The sequence below is a fragment of the Sesamum indicum genome, linkage group LG4 (assembly GCF_000512975.1).
Source record: "Sesamum indicum cultivar Zhongzhi No. 13 linkage group LG4, S_indicum_v1.0, whole genome shotgun sequence".
Lineage (NCBI taxonomy): Eukaryota > Viridiplantae > Streptophyta > Magnoliopsida > Lamiales > Pedaliaceae > Sesamum > Sesamum indicum.
The window spans coordinates 16,360,546-16,383,267 of NC_026148.1; the positions used below are offsets into that span (position 1 = coordinate 16,360,546).

The 22,722-nt window shown below is 38.7% G+C and overlaps 3 protein-coding genes across 4 annotated transcripts in view; 1 reads left to right on the top strand and 2 right to left on the bottom strand.

The window, feature by feature from the left end:
• Positions 941 to 4,168, bottom strand: LOC105161243 (probable WRKY transcription factor 20). Its single transcript, XM_011078868.2, has 5 exons — positions 3,585 to 4,168; positions 3,123 to 3,362; positions 2,226 to 3,046; positions 1,943 to 2,098; positions 941 to 1,831 (listed from the first exon to the last, which is right to left on the bottom strand). Exons 1-5 carry the CDS (start codon positions 3,903 to 3,905, stop codon positions 1,087 to 1,089), a joined length of 2,283 nt encoding a protein of 760 aa, XP_011077170.1. The 5' UTR covers positions 3,906 to 4,168; the 3' UTR covers positions 941 to 1,086.
• LOC105161246 (seipin-1) lies at positions 19,145 to 21,252 on the top strand. Its single transcript, XM_011078871.2, has 2 exons — positions 19,145 to 19,872; positions 20,020 to 21,252. The coding sequence occupies exons 1-2, from the start codon at positions 19,315 to 19,317 to the stop codon at positions 20,713 to 20,715; spliced, it is 1,254 nt and encodes a 417-aa protein (XP_011077173.1). The 5' UTR covers positions 19,145 to 19,314; the 3' UTR covers positions 20,716 to 21,252.
• Positions 20,892 to 22,722, bottom strand: part of LOC105161244 (isopentenyl-diphosphate Delta-isomerase I) — a 3,557-nt gene continuing 1,726 nt past the window's right edge. The window contains exons 3-7 of one of the 2 annotated variants that reach the window (XM_011078869.2): positions 22,210 to 22,301; positions 21,713 to 21,815; positions 21,492 to 21,629; positions 21,108 to 21,398; positions 20,892 to 21,036 (exon numbers count right to left, since the gene is read on the bottom strand). In XM_011078869.2, the coding sequence (XP_011077171.1) occupies positions 21,148 to 21,398; positions 21,492 to 21,629; positions 21,713 to 21,815; positions 22,210 to 22,301 (584 nt within the window). In that variant the 3' untranslated portion in view covers positions 20,892 to 21,036; positions 21,108 to 21,147. Of the gene's footprint in view, positions 21,399 to 21,491; positions 21,630 to 21,712; positions 21,816 to 22,209; positions 22,302 to 22,722 lie in introns of both variants that reach the window. The other variant, XM_020693354.1, reaches the window with a different exon arrangement.

Below are 22,722 nucleotides of genomic sequence, written 5' to 3' on the forward strand. Positions count from 1 at the left end.
AGGGAATTATTAGAAAACTTCTCCTACTCTTCAAAGCATTAGAGTTCTGAGTCTTTTCGATCTTTTGTAGTGTTTTAATCTTTCAGTTTATGGGGGTTTCCCCAACGAGTCAAGCCCTCTAGCTTATAAGAGGCTAAACAGTTGTCTCCTCCAATGGAGGAATAATATCTATGTAATATTTTCTATATTTTTTTAATAAAAAAAAAGGCTTATGTTCCACTTGTTTATCCAAAATATTATTTAGTCTCTTCTTTGAAGTACCTTCTACGCCCTAAGGTAGGAAACGAAATAGGGCTATGTTGTTTGTTATTGAAAGAGCCAAGTACATGCGAACTATCAGCTGCGGTTGTGTGGTTGGAGGAAGTCTGTAAAATCAAGGACTTGGAATACCCGAAAACAAGGCAGTCAAATAAATGTATAAATTTATAGAAACTTAATTTTATTTCGGAAGCATGATGGGCCAAGCTAGGGCATGTATATGGACTATATTTAGTTTTTTATAGAAGGGCAAAATGATCACTAATTTAGCTGAAGGACCAAAATAGGACATATTTGAAAGATACAGGACCAAAATGGGGAACCAAAAAATTAAAGGACCAAATCCGGAAATCCCTAAAGCTACCGGACCAAAATTGCTTTAAAGCCCACATTGGATAAATTATTCTATTTTGAAATTAAATCTATCTAAAACAATTAATTTCTACAATGCCATTTATAATTATAATCACATTAGTTTCAAATCATACACGCATTTATATGTAGCCCACAAAATCAGAGACCCAATATCCACACTCGTTAATATATACAGACATATTACGTGCATATCTGATCGATCATGCAGCAGATAGCTAACAAGAAAAGCAAACAAAAGAGGGACGTCGACGCATCACTCCGTTCACCAATTTTCAAGAGCAATTTTACCTTTTGGTGATCATTACAATGCCCGAAAGAATTAGTATATATCCTATATAAAAGTTCTGCTCTGGACAGTGGACACAACTACAAGAAACACAAGAATCAGACAATATTGTAATGGAATGGAAATTTTGTTACAGGTTTGGCAACAGTGCCTGTACGTACGTACGTCTATATTGCTCCATTTCCAGGGTTAGGTATGGATAGGCAAGTATCATATAATTCACCATCATCCCTCTGCTCCTCTTTCGGCTTCACAACTTTCGCCTGCTGGCAATCTCTCATTTCGTTCCCTCGACAAGAAGATTGATTAACTGCTGATGTTGCTGCATAGTTGCTGTAGTGGAAGTTTCCAGCCAGAGGCACATTGGTTGATCCAGCAGCAGCAGCAGCAACATGGTTAACTTGTGACGGCAGTGGCATGTAATCCGGCAACATCGGATAAAGATTAGAAGATGGGTAATTCGTCTTCATTTGATTGCCGTTCATCAGAAGAGAGCTGTAATTAGGTAAGGAATGGAATGGAGGAAAGGAGAGCGGATAAACTGAAGAAGCTCCGAAATTCAGGTCGTTGGTGAAGTTTCCGGGCAGATTGGACCTCATTAGTTCGTTGTAATTCAAGATTGGTTTTCTTTCCAGGTACAAACTGGAGAGGTCTTGAACCTGTTTTCCTGCTTTCGGGACATGATGATGATCAGGTTTCTGTGGCAGTGGCGCTGCGGTAGGAATGGTGCTGTTAGTGACTGAAGGCGGTAGATTGGCAACATCAGAAATCACGAGGCTGCCGTTTTTGCTACAAGGCACTTCGTGGTTGTGCTTTCCTTCGTATGTTGTTACTACGGATTTTATATCGTTAGCAGCTCTTTCGACGTGCTTTCTGACGGGACATCCTGGAGTAGTGCACTTATAATAACTTCTGCAAGAATAAACAACATAAGTTATAAAACATGGATTAGTTCTCAACTACATTTGACAAACTTCAATAATATTGTAGTGATGCTTAAGTTGCAGCTTTATATGTTCATACCTAGGATTTGGATTTCCTTTAACAACCTTTTGGCCGTATTTTCTCCATCGATATCCATCATCAAGAATATCAATGTCACTCTCTATCTGGACAACAACTCTTGGTTCACGTGTAGACCTTGCTGTGGTGGTTTCACTTGGAAAGTTATCCCTCTTCCTACCCAAAGACAAAAAAGCCAAAGTAATCAAAACAGTGAAACAAGTAAATTTGCATAGCTAAAATGAGCTTTTCTTTAAGATAAAAAAGCTAGCAATTAGCTGTCCATATATATGTATATATATACCTTTTTTTGGGCTCACATTCACCATTTTGATCATCATCTTCATCATTGAAAGAGATGCTCTCTGGGCTAGCCCCAGTTTGATCATGTTCGGCATCCTGACTGGCAAACGCAGAGGAGAATTCTTGGGTCTCAACAGACTCAAATATCGTGTTCATTCTTGATAGGGGATCGGAAAAATCACTAAGAAATGAAGTCGAAGATGTCCCGTCTAAACTATGATCAGGTCTCCAGTCCGAGGCAAATGCAGCATCCTTTCCGTCTGTTTTAAAGCACGAAGTTGCGCTACTACCTTCAGGACTCATGTCAGACGACGACATTTCACTTACTAACCGCTTAAAGGGCTGAGGTTTGGGGTGATTGTGGGAGCCCTTATACACGATTTCTGTAATTTGGCCATCGTGCGAACGTTCCACCTTCTTCTTGACTTGGCAATTTGTGTTAGTACATTTGTAGTAACTCCTGGGATATTCACTTCCTTTGACGTGTTTCTGCCCATATTTCCTCCAGTAGAATCCATCTTCTGAATACTTAGCCACTTGATCTTTGGGAAAGTATGGTCCCCTCTGATGATGATGATGCAGTTTTTCTTGATTAGGATGTGTGGTTGGTCTTATGTCTTTGCTGCTGTGGTGATGATCATTGTGACTGCTAATGAACATTTGATGATTATTTCTTGGCTGCAAACTGCTGCTTAAGTATTGATTATTGTTGTTTCCTAAGATCACTACTTGATCAGTTTCTGTAAGTGTGTCTTCAAAATAGTCGACGTTTTTAGATGTCGTATCTTGCAAATCCCTTGGATATTCGAATTCCTCAAATGCCTGCTGATCATGAATATTGTTGTAATTAATAATGAACATTGTTGTAATTGTAACTAAAATAAGTTAATATTGTTACCTTATTATTTTGAAGCAATGAAGTGTTGTTAGGCAGGAGTGATGAGTATTGAGAAAGGGGTTGCTTGGAGGAAGAAGACTGGGGTGCAAAGGTGTTATGATCATCCCCACAGGCACTGGGACTGGCACTGGCACTGGCACTGGCACTGCAGCTGCTGGCAAGTTTGAGTTTGAGCTTCAAGCTTTCATGATTAGGTGAAGGGAATTGATGAAAAGTCCCAGTAGTTGGAGATAGTTGCGCCTGCACCACTTACAATTCATATATAATTAATAATCCTATATATTACTAATTATATGATTCACTTAACACAATAATTAGAAAGAATTAAAGCTACCAAATCTAACAATTTATGTATAGTACTGACATGCATGCATGCATCTTTATTAATTATTCTAATTTCATGTACATCTTCATTTAATCACATGAAGGAATGTATGCATATAATTAGGTAGGTGTAGGTACCTGAGCATTTGGCAGCATGATAGGAGAATCGAGCAATGCAGAGGGGCTCAAACCTGGGGGTACGGTGAAATAAGGGGAACGGAGGGGCGTGGTGGCCAGGCCGGTGGTTCTGAAGCGAGCGGCATTGATATTTGAAGCATTGAAACCACATTTTGCAGCCCTTCTCTCAGCAATGCTAATGCCCTTGTTCTCATTCTTGTGATCATTCTCACGCATTAATATTTGGTGATTATCATCGTTGTCATCATCACAATTATTAGAATCATGAAACTCGTCTTCTTTCTTGACAAATGGTGGGGGGCCTCCTCCATTTGCACCCATCTCTCTCTCTCTCTCTCTTGGATCAATCTCTCTTTCCGAGAAATTAATCAAAATTGTCCGATCACCAATCTACATGTCTCAAGAACTCATTTCATTCTTTAATTGCAGTATCAATCAACCATCGAAACCCTATATAAAATATAGGGTTTATAAAAGGATATATGTGTGAATATTGATTGATACCGTATCTACATGTAGCTGGTAAAATGAAAAAAAGAATTGTATAGATAGATAGATAGATAGATGGTTTAAATGTGGAGAGAAGAAGAAGAAGAGGAATATTTCAAATGTTCAAATAGTAGTGGGGAGGAATGTTGAGCAGCTGCCTAACTGCAGCTCTCTATATATTAAATTCCCAAGTTAATTAAGTCCATTTTTTCACTGTCTCCCGCCTTTTGCGTTCTGACATACATTCTTGAATGCATGCGCGTACGAGATAGAAAGAGAGAGATGGACACAACAAAAAAGGTAGTGAGTTGTGAAAATTAATGAATTTAATTCATATGGGCTTCTCCTAAAAAACAGGTATGTCTGCGAGTAATTATATATATAATTGCTAATTAATAATTGGTTAAATAAATGTACTTAGTACGTCGTATATGTGTTGATATTTATCAATTGAAGTGATCATGACATGTGTGTGTATATATATATATATGTAATTATTTGATAAATAGTATATGTTGTAAAGTTTATTAATAAATAAAATGAAATGATGCATGTGATTTGATGATGTAAATATTAATTAGTGGTGGGTGGGTAGGTAGGTAGGTAGGTAGGTAGATAGGTTACGTAAGTGCATGGGAGTAGACAAATAATTAACGATGATAATATAGTTAATTTAGGTAGCGGGCAAATTGCAAAAAGGCATGGTTTAGCGGGAAAGTATGAGGGGAGGTTTGGATATAGATGTAGCACAAGATATTGGATCCGGAGGAGGGGGCAGTGGCACTCGCACGTTAAATATGTCAGCCACATGTCCACTGCACCTTCTATAATGTAGATTTTGTTACATATTTATATTAATAAGGATAATATATATATATATATTTATATATTAATTCCTCTTCAAAATAATTTCAACCATCAAATTTTAACGAGATGAATATTGACTTATTTTACTATATATAGTATTTTTAACTTATTAAAGACTGCAAAAAGGAAATGTCATTGGAAAAAAAACACCAAGTAAGCAATATTGGTGAATATTATTGACTCATATATTTTGTGTTTTTTCCTAAATATATACCATTCCCGTGAAACTTAATTTACAAGTCAAAATCTTGCATGGTCGACGCTAAAAATTGTATATTTGGTCGATCTAAAACAATTGAATATCATATCATTTTCAGCGCCAGTACTTTTAATTTTACCCTAAAGATCAGGGAAAAATATTAAAAACATAAAACTTCAGTATCTAGTAGATCTAGCTAGTTTCTTATAAAATTTTCAGTAAGCAAAATTCTTGAAGTAAGATTGATGCCATGATTTCATGAAATTTTATTTTATTTTTTGTTTAATTTTATTTTATATAAACATCCTAATAATCTTCAAAATGCATAGGTTCAAATGACTTAAAATATGTGTTCCTCTAAACCATTAAATCATAATAATCCTTTATTATTGATGCAACATTAATCATGTATGTTGCGCATACTTTTTGAACGTGACTGCAAGGGATGCCAAATTGAGTCCACTTATTGCATGAACATTCTCGGTTTGCAATTTTGACAACATGAGTATTGAGTCCATGTCCATTATGATGTTTTGTAATAACCGAGGCGGACTGTTGAAACTGATGGTATTTGATGACCGTATGCTTAACAAATTTTTGTTGCCAACGTGTGAACATCTTGTATGCAAAATCCGTCCGCAGTTGGTTGTTGGTCAACATTACACTACTCTTTTCGCAAACCTCTCACGAAAATAATGAACAGTACGTTGAAGCGTCATCTCAACTATCACTGTCAATAGAGGCGGCGAGCAACTTTCAAAACTCCATTGATGCATTCTGAGATGTTGGTAGTCAAAATACCGCATTTTCATCCACCATTATGAGAACCTGTCCATTTTTTCTTGTTAATCTGGTCTAAGAATTAAGGCTAAATTGCATTTATTACCCCGTATATTAGGGAGGGTAGCATTTCAGGGACTGTAGTTAAGGGTGTAGCAAATAGAATCCTAGAATTAAATTTTTTTTTGCAATTGAAGGACTTCGGCAATCGGATTTTGCAAATTTGCCGGAAATTGCTTACCTGGACAAAAATTAGGGTTTCAATTTGGGATTTTTGCTGATGTGGCAGGGGGATAAAAAAATTTTGCCAACTAAGCTAAAAAAACACAAAAAAAAATAAAGAAAACAAAAAATAAAACCCAAATTAAAAGAAGAAGACTCTTCTCTCTCAAATCGACCGAAGCATTTTCTGAGAAAAAATCCTTAACCCCCAACATTCCCCAGCTGTGATATCCAATTTCCAACTCTTAACGTCATCATCCATCATCATCACATTCTTGTTGAGGATTGAGAAATTGAGAGTGGACAGCGAGTTCTTGCCCGTGGAGCTGTTGCAGTCGACCTCATCGCCGGCGGCTAAAGCGGCATTGTTGGTGGTGGATGTGGTGGTGGAAGACACGGAATCCGCTGTGCTCGTGTTGCGGCGGTCGGGTATGTGAAAAAGGAGGTCAGAGGAGTTGCATTTCAGGACTGGGGGTGGTTACTTTTGGGGGTGAAGAGAATAAAAATTTTCATGATTTTTTGGAGAAAGAAAAAGAAGAACCAAAAAATGTAGAGAGAGAAAAGGAGGAGAGAGAGAGAGAGAGAGAGAGAGAGAGAGAGAGAGATGAAGATGATAATGTTGATGATGAAGATGATGAATAGAATACAGGGGAAGAAAGAAGAACCAAAAAATGTAGAGAGAGAAAGGGAGGAGAGAGAGAGAGATGAAGATGATAATGGTGACGATGAAGATGATGAATAGAATACAGGGGAAGAGTCTTCTTCTTTTAATTTGGGTTTTATTTTTTGTTTTTTTTATTTTTTTTGTGTTTTTTTAGCTTAGTTGGCAAATTTTTTTTATCCCCCCGCCACATCAGCAAAAATCCCAAATTGAAACCCTAATTTTTGTCCAGGTAAGCAATTTCCGGCAAATTTGCAAAATCCGATGGCCGGAGTCCTTCAATTGCAAAAAAAAAATTAATTTTGGGATTCTATTTGTTACGCCCTTAACTACAGTCCCTGAAATGCTACCCTCCCTAATATACGGGGCAGTAAATGCAATTTAGCCAAGAATTAAAATGCACCTAGTTTTTGGCTCTTTAATTCGATTGGATTTTCTGATTTGATATTCAGAGACAGCTCTCCAACAAAGATCCTTGTGAAATAATTTTGGCCCATGACCAATTGAGTGAGGCCCGAAGCATTCACTGGATGGCCCTTTTGATCACCAAGGCCCAACCCTCACTCCACTCAAGCCCACAATCCGCCTGCCCATACCCATACCCGACCCGATAAATGTTTAACCCCGCAAAACCTAACTCTAATTCATTTCCCTCATTTCTTCCTTTCATTTGGTAGCAGCCGTCCACCCCCTCTACCTTTTCTCTCACCTCTTAGTTTTTCTCCTTCTTATCCAAATCTTCAATGGAGGTTTTCCAATGGTGTTGGGAACATCCTCCACTGCCATTCTCACCTCTCTCTCGTCTCTTTCATTAGCATAAAAATCTCCTCTCCTTTGTGGATATTATAACTGAAAATACTAGAGCAAAAATTCTTTGTGTTCATGAATCTCTTTGTGAAACCTTTGTGGTTAATCTTCTGAGTGAATTGTGGTCTATTCTCTTGGTGAGAAAGAAGAAACCGTGAGTGCGTGGGTTGCCGTCCTTCGACCGTGTCGACCGCCTCGGATCTTTGGCTCCCCGAGCCGATATTCTTTATTCGCTTTCTTTATATTTCTGTAATTATCATTGTTGTATATTTGGCTTGTATTATTTAAGGGTTCAAAATCCATAAATCTGTAATATGTAAGTTAGGATTTTTTGTGCTTCCGCTGAAGGGTAAAAATCGAACAGTGGTATCAGAGCGAGGTCTCTGATCCTTCGCCTCAGTGGTGGTAATTTCTCTAAAGCCCTCCTTTATTTTTTTCGAAAATATTGCTGCTGTTTTTTTTGTTTTGGGAGAAAATCTACTATTGTTTCTTATTTGTTTTGGCCGAAAATTGCTGCTATTTTTTGGCGAAAATTGCTGTTGTTATCTCTGCATATTTCTATGTTTGGACGATATTTTTTGCTGCTGTTTTTATACTGTTTTGGGCGAAAATATTGCTGCTATTTTTTATACTATTTTGGGCGAAAAATTGCTGTTGCTTTTATATCTTCGGGCGAATATAACTGTTGGCTTTTATCTGTTTTTGGGGCGATAATATGCTGCAGTTAAAATATGTTTTTGGGCGATAATTTTTCCTGTTATTCTTGCCTTGAATATCTCTAGTTGTTGCCGTTATTTATGTATTCGGTTGAAATATTTGTCTGTGATATTTTCTGTAAATATTATTATTGACCAATTGAGTGAGGCCCAAAGCATTTACTAGATGGTCACCAAGGCCCGATCTTCACTCCACTCAAGCCCACAACCAGCCTGCCTACCCATACCCGACCCGTAAATGTTTAACCCCCCAAAACCTAACTCTAATTCATTTCTTCATTTCACTTGGCAGCAACCGTCCACCCCCTCTCCATCTTCTCTCACCTGTTAGTTTTTCTCTTTCTCCTCTAAATCTTCAATGGAGGTTTCTCGATGGTGTTGGGAACATCCTCCACCGCCATTCTCACTTCTCTATCATCTCTTTCATCAGCATAAATATCTCCTCTCCTTTGTGGACATTATAACCGAAAATACTAGAGCAAAAATTATTTGTGTTCTTGAATCTCTTTGTGAGAAACCTTTGTGGTTAAGTTTCTGAGTGAATCGTGGTCTATTCTCTTGGTGAGAAAGGAGCAACCGTAAGTGCATGGGTTGCCGACCTTCTTGTGGCATTGTCGACCGCCTCGGATCTTTGGCTCCCTGAGCCGATATTCTTTATTCACTTTCTTTATATTCCTATAATTATCATTGTTGTATATTTGGCTTGTATTACTTAAGGGTTCAAAACCCATAAATCTGTAATAGTTATGTTAGGATTCTTCGTGCTTCCGCTGAAGGGTAAAAACCCAATAATCCTTCAACATGATATTTTTAAAATGACTGTTGAAATTAGAACACAGATGACTTAAGCAATACCGGTGCACGCCATGAGGGGGCACAAAATCTGAACTTTCACCTACTTCTTTAATGATACTAAGGTGACGGTAAAAAATAAGGCACATCCCATGTCGGCCCAGTATAACATGTCTCCTTAATTGTCTAAGAAACCACTTCCAAGATGAATATAATTCTTTATTGACAATTGCTAAAGCAAGAGGGAGTACCTGTTGATTTTCATTAATAGCAGCAACAATCAACATTTTGTGCTTGTACTTTGTGTATAAATAGTTCACATCTACACTGATAAGTTTGCGACAGTATTGGAACCCTTCGATATATGGTTTGAACACCCAAAAGACGTATCCTAGCACATATGCACCAGTTGATAGTTAGAAGGCTTCATATTCCCATTCAACAATAGTTCCTGAATTAATGTTTGGAAAGCTCCCATATATTTGGGTAGCTTTCGGATTGAGCTCTCCCATGTACCACAAATAATTTCATGTGCCATCTTCAAACTGTACTATGCCTTTTGGTATGGTATATCGTATCCTGTATAGTCTTTCACAGTTTGAATGACACGCTTTATTCCGTATGCAAGGTTGTATTTTACCTGTCCTAAAAGTAAAGAAACAATATAAACTCTATCTAAATTACCATGTTCAAGGGACATATTATTCAATATACATGTATGGTCCCCCCCATATTTGGTTATTATCCAACATCCAATCTTTATTTTTAAAATCCCTTGCAACTCCCATCTACACCACATATCTGAAAAAAATAAATATCAATCAATCGACTAATGGAATCCGTAGGTACCTTTGGGAATGTTACTGGCGACATGAGAAGCTGGCCGCGGATAAGTTACTTGAAGAGGAAAGGGCCAAGCTAGCGACCTACGAAAAAAAAAGGCCGACCTTGAGGCACGCTTGTGAGAACAAGCCCTTCAATTCTAGTCTCAGATAATTGTTGCTGAGGAATCGGCTAAGGCTGAAGGCTTCTCTGGAGGTCGCATGGCAGACCGAGAAGAGGGGTTGAAGGAGGGATACATTGAGGTTCGCGAGGAATACCTCGCTTCAGATGATCACAAACAACTTCTTGAGACTACTCGTACTCAAGGTCGCGATCAGTATCTGGCATCCAACGATCATAAGAGATTCCTATCGGATAATCGCATATAGGGTGTGAAAGACTTCCTCAAGTCCTTTGCATTTCAGGTCGCTATTGAAATTGAATCTGCTGACTACCTGATGGATGGCTTTGATCGATGTACCTCACAAGTCCAAAAGCTGAAAGCCTTAGTGGAGGGTTTCGACACCAATTGGCTCGACCCCACTCTAGATGGCAACCTCTCAGCATTCCTTGAGGAAGAACTCCCAAACTGTAAAGACCATGAGTTCGAGGCCTTGGTGGAGGAGATCGAGAAGATGAATGAGGACGAGGCAGATGAATAGGTTTAAGGACCCTTAATCTGACTTGTAATTTGAAATTTTTATGTAGATCGCATTTGTCCTCTCCCCCTTTTTTACATTTCTGTAATGGAAACGACCTCTCCATTTCCAATTGACTTGTACGTGGGGAACACTTTTCTCATATAATGACAACTCTCTTTATGCGAAGTCCATTGCATATATGCGAACTTAAATAATTCCATAGAATAAATAAAATCGACTCTGAACAATGTTTTCTCTTAAACGCGACCTCGTTCGTTTATATCAAAATAATTAGATCATATTTTCAGTCTTGAGATCTTGTTCTTATACGATTTTTTCAGATCAACATGACTAGATTGTATTTTTGAAACATGGATCTTTCTCAAATAAAATGGGTTATTTGAATATCTACCTTTTCTAGGTTGGTTTTTTTCCAGACCACACGATCTGAATAAGATCACATGGGTTCTTCAAATTTCTTAAAACAATGACCTTTCTCAGGTCGGTGGTCTTTTTCAGAGACGATCTTTCTCGTATCAAAATAAGTTCTTCAAACAGCAACCTTTCTCAGGTCGATCTTTTCTAGACCACAATCTTTTTTAGATCTCATGGGTTCTTCGAATAGCGACCTTTCTCAAGTCATTGATCATTTACTGCGATGTGAGTGTCCCAAAAAATATTGTTTATGATGTGCGAGCTTGTTTATACAGAGAATGTGATCGCCTTTTTCAGGTCTACTTACATATACTTTCATTATTCGGCTCAAAATATCATTTTCAAATTCATTTATGAGTGATCTTTCCCAGGATGTTGCAAAAATGTACACATAATCCTCTAATTTTAATGCTAGCAAAAACATTGATACCTCCAAAAGCTAATACTCCAGATAAAAACAATTGAAATATAAGCTTACATACCTATATTCTGGAGCTCCCACCTTCTTCACCAAATAACTCCTTTTACGGGAGCATTACCATGTTGTCTTTCCTACCCTCTTTCTTGCTCGAGTTTCTCACTACTTGGCAACCTACTCTGCGATCGATTCCTTGCTTTAAACAGGGAACTTTCGACCCGTACCTTCTATCTTCAATATGATCTCCTTAAAGTATCCCTGTCAGATCAATCTTTCATTCTCATCCTTTAGCTAATAGCAATTCTCGGTGTCATGCCCCTTATCCCTATGGAACCTACAATACTTCTTATAATCTCTTTCCGCAGGTGTTCCTCTAGTCTTGTTCGGCCATTGCAGTAAGTTGTCCTTCTCAACCATCATCTTGGTTTCAGCTCTAGTAGTAACCAACGGTGTATACCTGTGATATTTCAGCTGGACAGACCTCTCGTCCTCAGGTCGCTTTTGCCTATCTCAACCTCCAATCCATTCCCTGTCCTTGATCGCATTCATCTCTTCTTTGTCGTAATATTTTCGAGCTAACTGCATTAACTGTTCTACATCTTCAGGAGGATCCCTTGCTAATGCTGATGCAAATGGTCCTTTCTTCAACCTATGAATCAATATGCTTGTCATCATATCGATCCTTAGATCGTATAGCTCAAGAGTCTCATTATTAAACCTCCCTATGAAACTCTTGAGGGACTCGTTGCTTTTCTATCGGATCGTGAAGAGGTAGGTCGCTGACCTCTTTACTTTCTTTTTGCTAGCAAAATGAAATACGAACTTCTAAACCAACTGTCCATACAATTCAATGGTTCCATTTGGCAAACTGCTGAACAACTCTTGTGCATTTCCTATCAAAGTTGTCACAAATAATTTGTGTTAATTAAATTAATTTGTCCATACAAGTTCATTACCCATTCGGACACGTGTTCCTGTGGATCCTTAGATCCATCATATTTAGGTAGATCGGACAACCGAAAACTTGGACCCACTACTTCAGTTAAAATTTTGTTGGCAAAAGGTGAGTTTCTATTCAGCGTCCCCAGCTCGCCTTGCTTTTTCAGATTGTTTATCTATTGCCTCAATCTTTCTATCTGCTTTTCCACATTTTCCACTTCTACTCTCAATGTTGTTGGCCCCTCTTTATCCTGCTCTTACTAGATGTTGTGTTCGACGCCTCTCTCTCTTGGTTGGTTTCTGGTATTGGCCTATATTCTACTTTGTATGGCTTGTTATTCCCCTATGGTCATTTGCTATCATCTTTTAATTCTTTTTGAGCAACCTTCTCCTTACTGATTCTATAGCAGCAGGCGTCACCGTTCTCCTTTCATACTTCACCATAACCTTCCTGCTAGTTATATCGACAATTCGTTGCAATTCCTCAGTCGTTAGATGCAGAGTTCCCCCCTCCTATGGCAAAGGGACTCGTTCCACTTGTTCTTGCCTTCATGGTTCTAACATGGCGGATTCTCCTTTCTCAAAATATGAATCCTTCAACCACCTTGAGACTAAATAAAAATACTTTTCTTAGTATTCCCAAAAACGGCACCAAATGATCCGGGTTGAAATCCGCACGACCCCCCTAGTCAAATGAAATGATCTCCCAGGCCGTTTGAGATCGCTACCTCTCTCAAACTAATGTAAGGGCCTTGAGAAAAGAGAAGCAGATCGTTAGGCTTGCTGGGGTAGGCCCCAGCTAAGACCTACCGATGCTTTAGTCAGTGTTTGGTATCAAGGTTTCCAATAGGTAGGTCTCTAACGAACTAGCGAGCTAAAGCGATCTAAATAAAAGGTTTGTAAGTAAAAACGGCGTTACATAAATGCAATGAGCATGGAGTATTTATAGTATATAAAGGGGGTCATGTTGTCCAATAGACGTCTGCCACGTGTTTCACATTACTGGAGATGGGTCGTTGGACTCGACCGCAGAAGTGGACTCGACCCGAGAAGCGGCCCAAACCCATAAAAAAAACACGGATCTTTTGGGTAAAATTGCAATTCTGAAGCCCTTGAAGGGTAAAATAGTCTTTTCAGACAAAAATAGGGTTATACCCATAAAGAGGATTTTGGATTGGCAAGGAATTTTCCACTACTAGTAAGACCAAAGTCCTTAAGGGTTTAAACATCACGATTACATAAAAATGTGTGAACATATGGGCTCACTCGCCGACAACCTCAATATTAAAACTGTCATTTTTAGAAAATTATAGTACTAATTAAATCTGTTGAATATACTAAATTACAGAATAGTTATAAGAATGAATTTTTTAATATCAATATATTTAAAGAGCTAAATATCAGCAGTGTACCAACAGAAGAGGCGATCAAAGATGCAGTTTTTAGTATCGATAAAGATAGGTAGCGGGTCCGGACGGTTTTTCATCAGCGTATTATTATGCCTCTGGAATTGTATTGCAGCAGAAATTTATGAGGCAGTTAAGAACTTTTTGGTGGCACTCCAATGCCAGGAGCTTCACAGCTACAACAATCGTGCTCATTTTTGAAGTGGACTCCCCCCAAACCTGGAATGGTTTCTGACCTATTTCACTATGTAATGTCACCAACAAAATTCTGTCCAAGCTGCTTTACAACAAGCTTTCCCAAACACTTCCGGTTCTTATTTCCCCTTCGCAAAGTAGCTTCGTTCTAGAAAGATTAATTGGTGACAACATTCTTATGGCTCAAGAGATTATCCACCATCTTAACCTCGACAAAACAAAGGCAACCTGATCATAAAACGGGACATGTCCAAAGCTTGAACTTCCTCACTACAGTTTTGCAGAAGATGGACTTTCTTCATAGATTCCTCACTCTCAACAAGTATGCTATCCAAAATTGTTGGTTCACTATTCTTGCTAATGAAGAAGTGACAGGTTTTTTTAAATCAACCTAGGGCTTAAGACAAGGTGTGTAGCACCCCCTTCGCTACAAGGGCTATATCTACGCTAAATATTTTACTTATAGTAATCCCTGTGTTTAAAAATATAAATGCACAGGAAGAAAAAGTAGTAAACTACCTGTCCTACCATTGGAGATCCATAGGAAGAAGACGGAGATCGAGGAATATCTAGACTCTATGGAAGAGAAGAGTACGAACAAAAGCCGAGAACTTCTCTAATTTAACCCATATGTATACGTAACCCCAACGTCATAACAAGCGTAATGAACCTACACCATCATATATACACATCAAACACTACAAGTAGTCCATCATAAGTAATCTCCATGCTTACGTCCTCTCTGTACAAACAAAATGTGATTTGTACTCTAACTGACAAAGAGGAGAAAACTGCATACTGGCCCGACCTGCCTGAGTATAGCGCGTGGACCTATTCTTCAATAGTCAGACACCTCAAAGTCTATTCCGAAAGAAAATTATATGCATATCAAACACAGCCCAAACAAGAGGAACAGGCAACACGCATGGAATACAGTCAATTTAATTCCAACATAATCAGCTTCACTACACCACATGACTATCTCATAACAAGACAATCAATCAAACTCCATTTTTCTTAGTTTGCTTACCAGAAGGTGATATTGTGTTTTTTTCGCCAACTCAATCTCACCGTTATATAAATTTAAGTGAATCCCCTTGACAGCCGACTCATCAATCTCATTTAGCACATATCATTTTCTTTTCGCACATAGCACTTTCATTTCGCACATAGCACTTTTCATATCGCCTTATAGGCTTTTCAACACATCAAGGGGTATTCACACCATAATTATATTCAATTTCCACCACTCCCTCATTTCCACATATCACCATTCTTATAAGCAACTAGTAACGTAAAACCATATATCAATACATTCTCATTCTCAGACACTCACAACACATCAAACAACAAACATAATATTTCAACGTACTTTCTCATTCCACGTACACATTATCGTCAATCAAATTACATCATTCACCACTCATATATATTTTCAAATAATCAAAGTCAGCATGAACCACAAAATCATATAACAGTAATACCACAAATAAAGGGGACATATATAGATAATATAAGCTGCAAATTGACGAACAGAGAAGAAAATTGCAAATTTATAAATGTGATATTATGATAATTGGCTCACATATATATATATATATGTGTAGGGGGTGGGGCGGTGGGTGAGGGCCCACCCCCAAACCTTTTCCTTCCTCTTTTTTTTTTTTCTTTTATCTTTTATATATATATATATTATTTACTAATATATATATACATATCATTTACATATATATATATATATCATATTATTATTTTATTAACTTAATAAGAATTTTCTTAAAATACCCATCACGTCCCTCCTAAATTTCTTTAATTAATATAAATTGTCCCAAAATATTATAACGAGTTCCAATTTAATCCGTTCAAGTTTTATTATATTCCAATTATGCAACATAATTTATTTACTAATTAACTAAATTTCACAAAAATTTACCAATTAATCCCCCAATTATGTATTATAATATTTGGGGCGTCACAAGGTGATCCACTTTCCCCAGCTCTATTCATTATTACTGCAGAAACTCTCTCAAGAGGCCTCGATCTTCTCTTTAATGAGAACCTAGAAATGTTCTATCAAACCAACTGCGGGGTTAAAATCTCACATCTCTCATATGCCGATGATGTTATTCTGTTCACAAACTATGAGGAGGCTAGTTTGATCAAATTTATGCAATTTTATAGAAACTTCGAGGAACTCTCCATGCAGAAAATCAACCATGCAAAAAGTGCCTTCATTCTCAAAAAAAAAGAAAAAAAAAAAAGCCAACCTGATTGCACAACGAATCCAAGTTATCACTGGTTTCTCAATGAAGGCGCTTCCCATTACCTACCTTGGAGCTCCTCTCTAAAAGGATAACAAGAAGAAATTTCACTATAAAAATCTTATTGATAAATTCATAGCCAAATCTCTGGATGGGAACTCTGCCACCTCTCCTATGAGGGTAGGCTCCAACTAATCAAGACCGTGCTCTCTTTTATGCCAATTCACCTCCTTCAGGTATTGAACCCTCCTGTGGGAATCATACAGAAACTTGAACAAATTTTCGCTAGATATTTCTGGGGTAGCATAATGGAACAAAAGAAAATCTACTAGACAAAGTGGCAAAACATCTTCTATCCCATCGAAGAAGGTGGACTTGGGATTAGAAGCCTTCGAGAAATGATAATAGCATTCTCATATAAACTTTGATGGAGGTTAAGGCTCAACAATTCTCTATGGTCTAAATTCACCATAAGTAAATACTGTGGAGGATATTTTCCCATGCTAACCAAACTATTCATGAATGACTCGAGCATCTGGAAAAGACTGTAAAATTCGAACAGAAGCACAAGCGAACATCTTCTGGAGTCTAGGGGCTGGTACCATCTCTTTCTGGCATGACTGGTGGTTACCAAAAGGCACATTAACTGATCTCTTGGGCAATAACTGCAACCTTCATATCCCTGTTAACTAGTTTTGGAACAACTCTCAGTGGGATGTTAAAAACTCCAATAAGCTATGCCACAACACATGATTGAACAGATCATGGAAGTCCTTATTAATGACAGTCAAACTGACTTCCTACATTGGAAACTGTCTAAGAATGGTGCTTTTACTACTAAATCAGCCTAGAATGAAATTCGAAATCATCAACCTCCTCAGTACTTCTACCAAACCCTTTGGTCTAAATCGATTATTCCAAATATCTCAGTGTTCGTTTGGATGTTGACTCATAACTAGATACCTGTTGATGAGAGGCTTAAGCAAAAGAGAATCTCAATGGCTACCAAATTTTGTTGTTGTGAAGCAGAAGAAACCATACCGCATTTCTTCTTACATAACAATAAGTCCTTAGAAACTTTGGGTTATTTTGCTACTAAATTCCATATTAATACCCCCAAACTAATGACGTCACCATTCCTATCCAGTCCTGGAAAAACAGAGTCAGTGCTAAACCACATATCAGAGATATTATCTCGATCTTGATCCTTTGGAATATATGGAAGCTCCGAAATGATGCTAAGCACAAGGGGTTCACCTTCAAGGCCAACACCATTATCTACAAAACACTGGCCTATCTGCAAAACCTTCATAGAAGTGAGTTGATGAAACCGAGCACGTGCAAGGGGATTTCTTCATTGTTAACACTCTAAATATCCCCCTCCAGTAAAAAACTAAGCAACAGAAAGCTACTATTGTTTATTGGAGAAAGCCCCAAAAAGGATAGTGCAAACTGAATACAGATTGAGCGTCCAAAGGAAACCCAGGCATTTTTGGCACGTGCGGCATTCTTAGAGATCACCTCGGTCAAGTCATCTTTGCCTTTCAAGAACCTCTTGGAATTACCTCTAACACCCAGGCTGAACTTCAACCCATCAAAAGAGGATTGAAATTGTTTATTGAAAAGGGGTTCCATGATATTTGGATTGATGCAATGGCTATGATCAAGCTCATCTCCACAGCACGATAGGGGGCTTGGAATCACCAGAACATCCTTCAAAACATCCAGAATCTTTCTGAGTCAAATTGAATATAAAATCTCTCATATTTTTAGAGAAGGCAACCAAGTGGCGAATTTCCTAGCTAATCAAGCCTGCACATCTCACCAACTTAGCATCCTTACTAAGGAACATCTCACAGGTAAAGCGAAAGGTAGTATTAAGCTTGACTATTGCTGCCTCCCATACATTCGACTTAAAATTATTGGTGATCCCCCTTAATTAGTCTAACTCACATCTATTGTCATAAGTTTCTCGTGAATGTTGGTTGACTTTTTTACTGCCTCTTTTTGTTGTTTCTGCGTCTGTGTCGCTGTTGCTTTTTCCTGCTGTATATTAGTTGGTCATGTATTGCTGCATTTTTAAAGCACTCTTGTCCCACTTTTTTTCTTGTGAGCATGCTTGGGCCGTGTCCCACTTTTGGCATACGTGTATTGCTTCGATGCTGATCTCTTGGCTTGGTTTGTCCCATTATTTTGTTGAGAGTGTTGTGGTTTCCTATGAAGAACGTATAGTAAGCTCCCTCTCTTTTTGGCTTACTTTCATTTCATTTTTGGAGGTGCCCTCCATACTAGGACATTTGTTGGCTTATTTGCATAACTTAATTTGTAGGTCCTAGTTGGAACCGATGATTCGAGTGTAGTGATAAAAACTTTTTGACACACTGGATTATCATCTCCAACTACTTCTACCAACCTTGTGCTCCACTTCTCACTTTTGTAAGGGAGCAGTACTCCTTATTTATGCTTTTGTGAATTGTTCTAAAGGAGTAGTACTCCTTATTTTTGCATTTGGTCAATATTTATAAGAGAGTAGTCTCCTTGTTTACATCTTTCTAGGCATAATAGGGAGTCAGTACTCCTCGTTGTAAATTTATTCACCTCCTGGCTTTGATAAAGAAGGAATAGGGACCCCGAAAAGCTCCCCACCCTAAGTGATTTTTAATTTAAAAAAAGAAAGAGCTAAATATGTTTTATTTTTTTTAAAAAAAAGGAACTAAAAATATCATGCCCCTATAAATACCGAACTGAAACGAAATTTTGTGAACTTGCTTTTCCTATTTTGGCATACAATTCTTACTTAAAACGTTTGTTTTCTCCTAGTCTGATAATATACGTATGCTGGCTGGGATAAATATTAATTAGAAAGACCGTCAATCTATCTATACACATGGGGGTGGGATGTCTCTACTGCGCCACTCTCCTCTACGCTCCTCTTCCTTACAACTGTTGCTGACTGACTTCCCCAGAATCCCCCACTTATCTCTCTTCCTAGACACACATTACACACACTGAAGCTACATATATTCAAAATTGGAAAGTATCTTTGCTCTGAAGATTAGTTAGTATTCTTTCCATCTGCCATGGATTCCGAGGAGGTTGATCAGACCTACAAGCTCCCGACCTTCCTTACCCCATTCCTTTTCTGCACAAAGCTCCTCTCCCTTCAAGCAGAGATCATTTCCACCTGTATCGTCAGCCTGGCATCGCCTTTCTTTTCCATCATCTCCCTTGTTTCCGATCTCTTCCGCCGACCCCAGGAGACCAAAGAATACTTCCAAGCCGCCGCGCCGTTGCCCTCAACGGTGGAAGCTGGCGGCGGCGGAGGAAGCAGCAGCAGCCTCCTACTGGGGAGGATTGCAATGGGGCTGCTGGCGGCGGCCTATGTTTGCATGGTGCTAATCATAGTGATGGTTGTGGCGGCGGTGCTGGGTGTGGGGCTGGTGAGAATGTGGGTTGAAGAGCCTGTTTATGTGCGGGAGAGTCTGCAGTTTGACTACACAGATGCTCATCCGACGGCTGTGTTCTCTTTTGGGGGCCAGAAGGGGGGTGGTGCTGTGCCCGTTGGCCAAACACTTTATGTTTCTTTGCTGCTTTTGATGCCTGATTCTGACTACAACAGAGATGTTGGGATATTTCAGGTACTTCACTTCATCTCTATCCAAATTTTGTTTGTTCACAAGATGTTCTTTATGTTTTAGCTTTAGTCTGTTATTGTTACGAAATTAAGACATTAATGCGTGTACATATGCTGACTAGCATATACATATGTTTGATGTTCTTGTCAGTTGACTGCTGAATTAATATCAGGCGGAGGAGAGTTAGTGGCAAAATCAAGTCATCCGTGCATGTTACAGTTCAGGAGTTGGCCGATTAGGCTGACGCGGACGTTTCTGATGGGTGTACCGTTGATATTGGGGATCTCAACCGAGACTCAAACCATAACCTTTCCGATATTGAAACACAAAGAAGTCAGCTACCCAAGAACAGAGTTGGTCCGAGTAACGTTGATTCCCCGAGCCGGCACTTCATCCCTTCCTCAGTTCTACGATGCAGAATTACTCGTGAAATCCCGGCTCCCTTGGATGAAAGAATTGGTATACAGGTGGAAATGGACGTTTTACGTTTGGACGACCATTTACATATTCATCATTCTTGTCATGGTTCTTGTTTTCTTCCTCAAGCCCATCATCTTTCCGGTCATGGCAGCTCCTGCTGTAAAGGTTGAACAAGATTCAGCGGTAGAATTAGCACCTCAAGAGCCGTCGGTGAGAGCGAGAGAGGAGAGAGAGGTGTTGGAGTCCCTGAGAAGATGGCAACGAAGTAGAAATAAGAGGAAGGCTGCCCTTCTTCAAGGGGCGATCTCCGAGAGAGTGAGTCCATCAGCTCCCAGCATTAGCCTTACTCAGGCGGAGACAGATCTGGGTTTCGAAGAAGGCAGTGGAGACTCGGAATCAGTATGTTTCAGGGGATTTGATGGATAGGTGATGGTCTTTTTTTCCTGAAGATGAGTATCCGTTTTTACCTGTAGTGAGAGCTGAGATTAAGGTAGTTTTGTTTGATGTATGAACACATCAAGTTTTTACATTATGTTTGTTGATGGTGGACGAAAGCAATATCAAAGCGAGCATCTAGACAGAGAAACAAAAAGCAATCAATGTACAGGGTGACCTTTTGTACTTGTGCACAAACAAAAGTTGTTTATCAAGTTTCGGAAAAGCTTATTGCAATGCCAAGACAAATATCATGAATTGAAGCATATCCAAAACCATCAGCGTGTTTCTTGCCAAACCAGCATTATTAATCTGCAAAACAGCATCTCATCTTATTGGTGCGAAGAACCAATTTAGATAATGTATGAAGGAAATGAACAGACTATGTAATTAGATATCTTTGGCTTTGCAGCCTGTGTCGAGTTATAACTTGTGGATGGTTTTCATGTCAGCCGCTTCCCTTAGAGTCCCTTTCTCGACATGATCCCACCACTGAAACAAGAAGTTGTCCACAACTAGTCTGAACCATGGGGAAAGCTTCAGGCCCCCCTCCCCAGCGTCAGCTTTTCTTATCAGCTCTCTCAATTGCTCGCGATTCACGTATTTGACATCAGCTACCTCATCTGGATTTGGCTGCACCCGGACATCACGTATGATGAAAAGAAGATAGTCCACTGTGTGTTGCAAGAACGGATAATTAGATCTGATTGTATACACAGGAAATACACAATTTTGTGGAAAACAATCAAACAATTATGAAGGATTACGTTCATGCTCGCCCCATTTTCCATCCGACGGTGCTTTGTAAAGTATGCGGCCTAATGGAATAAACTGATCAACTGGGACGTCATCAGCAAGGATACCCAGTTCGTCCAACAGCTTCCTTTGAGCAGCATTTCTCACCCCTTAAATTACATAATTGGGTGAAAAATAATATAGTCTTGGGAAAGCAATACCTTAAATTGAATGGCGCAGATAAAAATATTACCAAGAGCGTTCTCTTCGATAAGCTCAGAATCTCGGAACAGTGGATGACTGCAGCAGGTGTTCGTCCACACCAAGGGAAAGGTTACCTTTGTTGAAGAACGTTGCTGCACGTGTAACAGATGATGTCAAAATGTGTTGCAGTTCTTTAGCAAATAAGAACTAGATTAAATGAGCATCAAAGAGTTAGCTTGTCACAATGGAGCAGGACCGAAGAAGAAAATTGTCTTTTGTCATATACTTCTCGTTGCAAATATGTTGTGGAAATACCTTTTCAGTAGCATGTGTTTACCAATCAACCAAAATGAAGTACATTTTTTCCTCCATTTGATCAGGCAAAGTAACAATGACATACCAAAAGTTAATAATCACTACCCTTATTTCGTCCCACCACTTCTTTCATCTCTTGCCATCTTTCAGAGTAAATGGGACTCAAGTAAAACAAGCTTTCTGAGCCAATCTGCATCAAGGAATACATTGGAGTAACCTCAAGACACGCACCTGAAGCAATAACTCATATTTTGAGTTAAACAGAAACACACTGAAAGCTCTATGCAACAAATTTTCAGACTGAATCTTTTCCATCAGGTGGCCTGCACAGAAAGAGATTGTTCAGTCAAGGATATTTTTCCCTAAGATATCTATTTCACTATATGCAAGAAGCAGCAAGCAGAAAGAGGAGAATAAAGCTATATTTGGCTAGAAACTCGAACTTCAGAAAGCATAAATAAGAGAAATACGCAGCTCTTGCACATAATTTGATAATAACATCTGTTAAAGGTAAAAAACACGACAAAGACTGCTTGATCAAATGTGGGTTCTCGTATCTTTTACAGGTAAAAGGAATACAAAACACTTGAACAGTATCCAATTTAGGCTTGACTCTCACTTTAGGAAGTGAAATAGAACATGAGAAATAATGAGCCATCCAATGCGAATCTGATTTTGAAACATCATCGTTTCAGATATGGTAAGCTTAGAGATCGCTCTAGCAGTTGGCTGTGTTTAGATCAA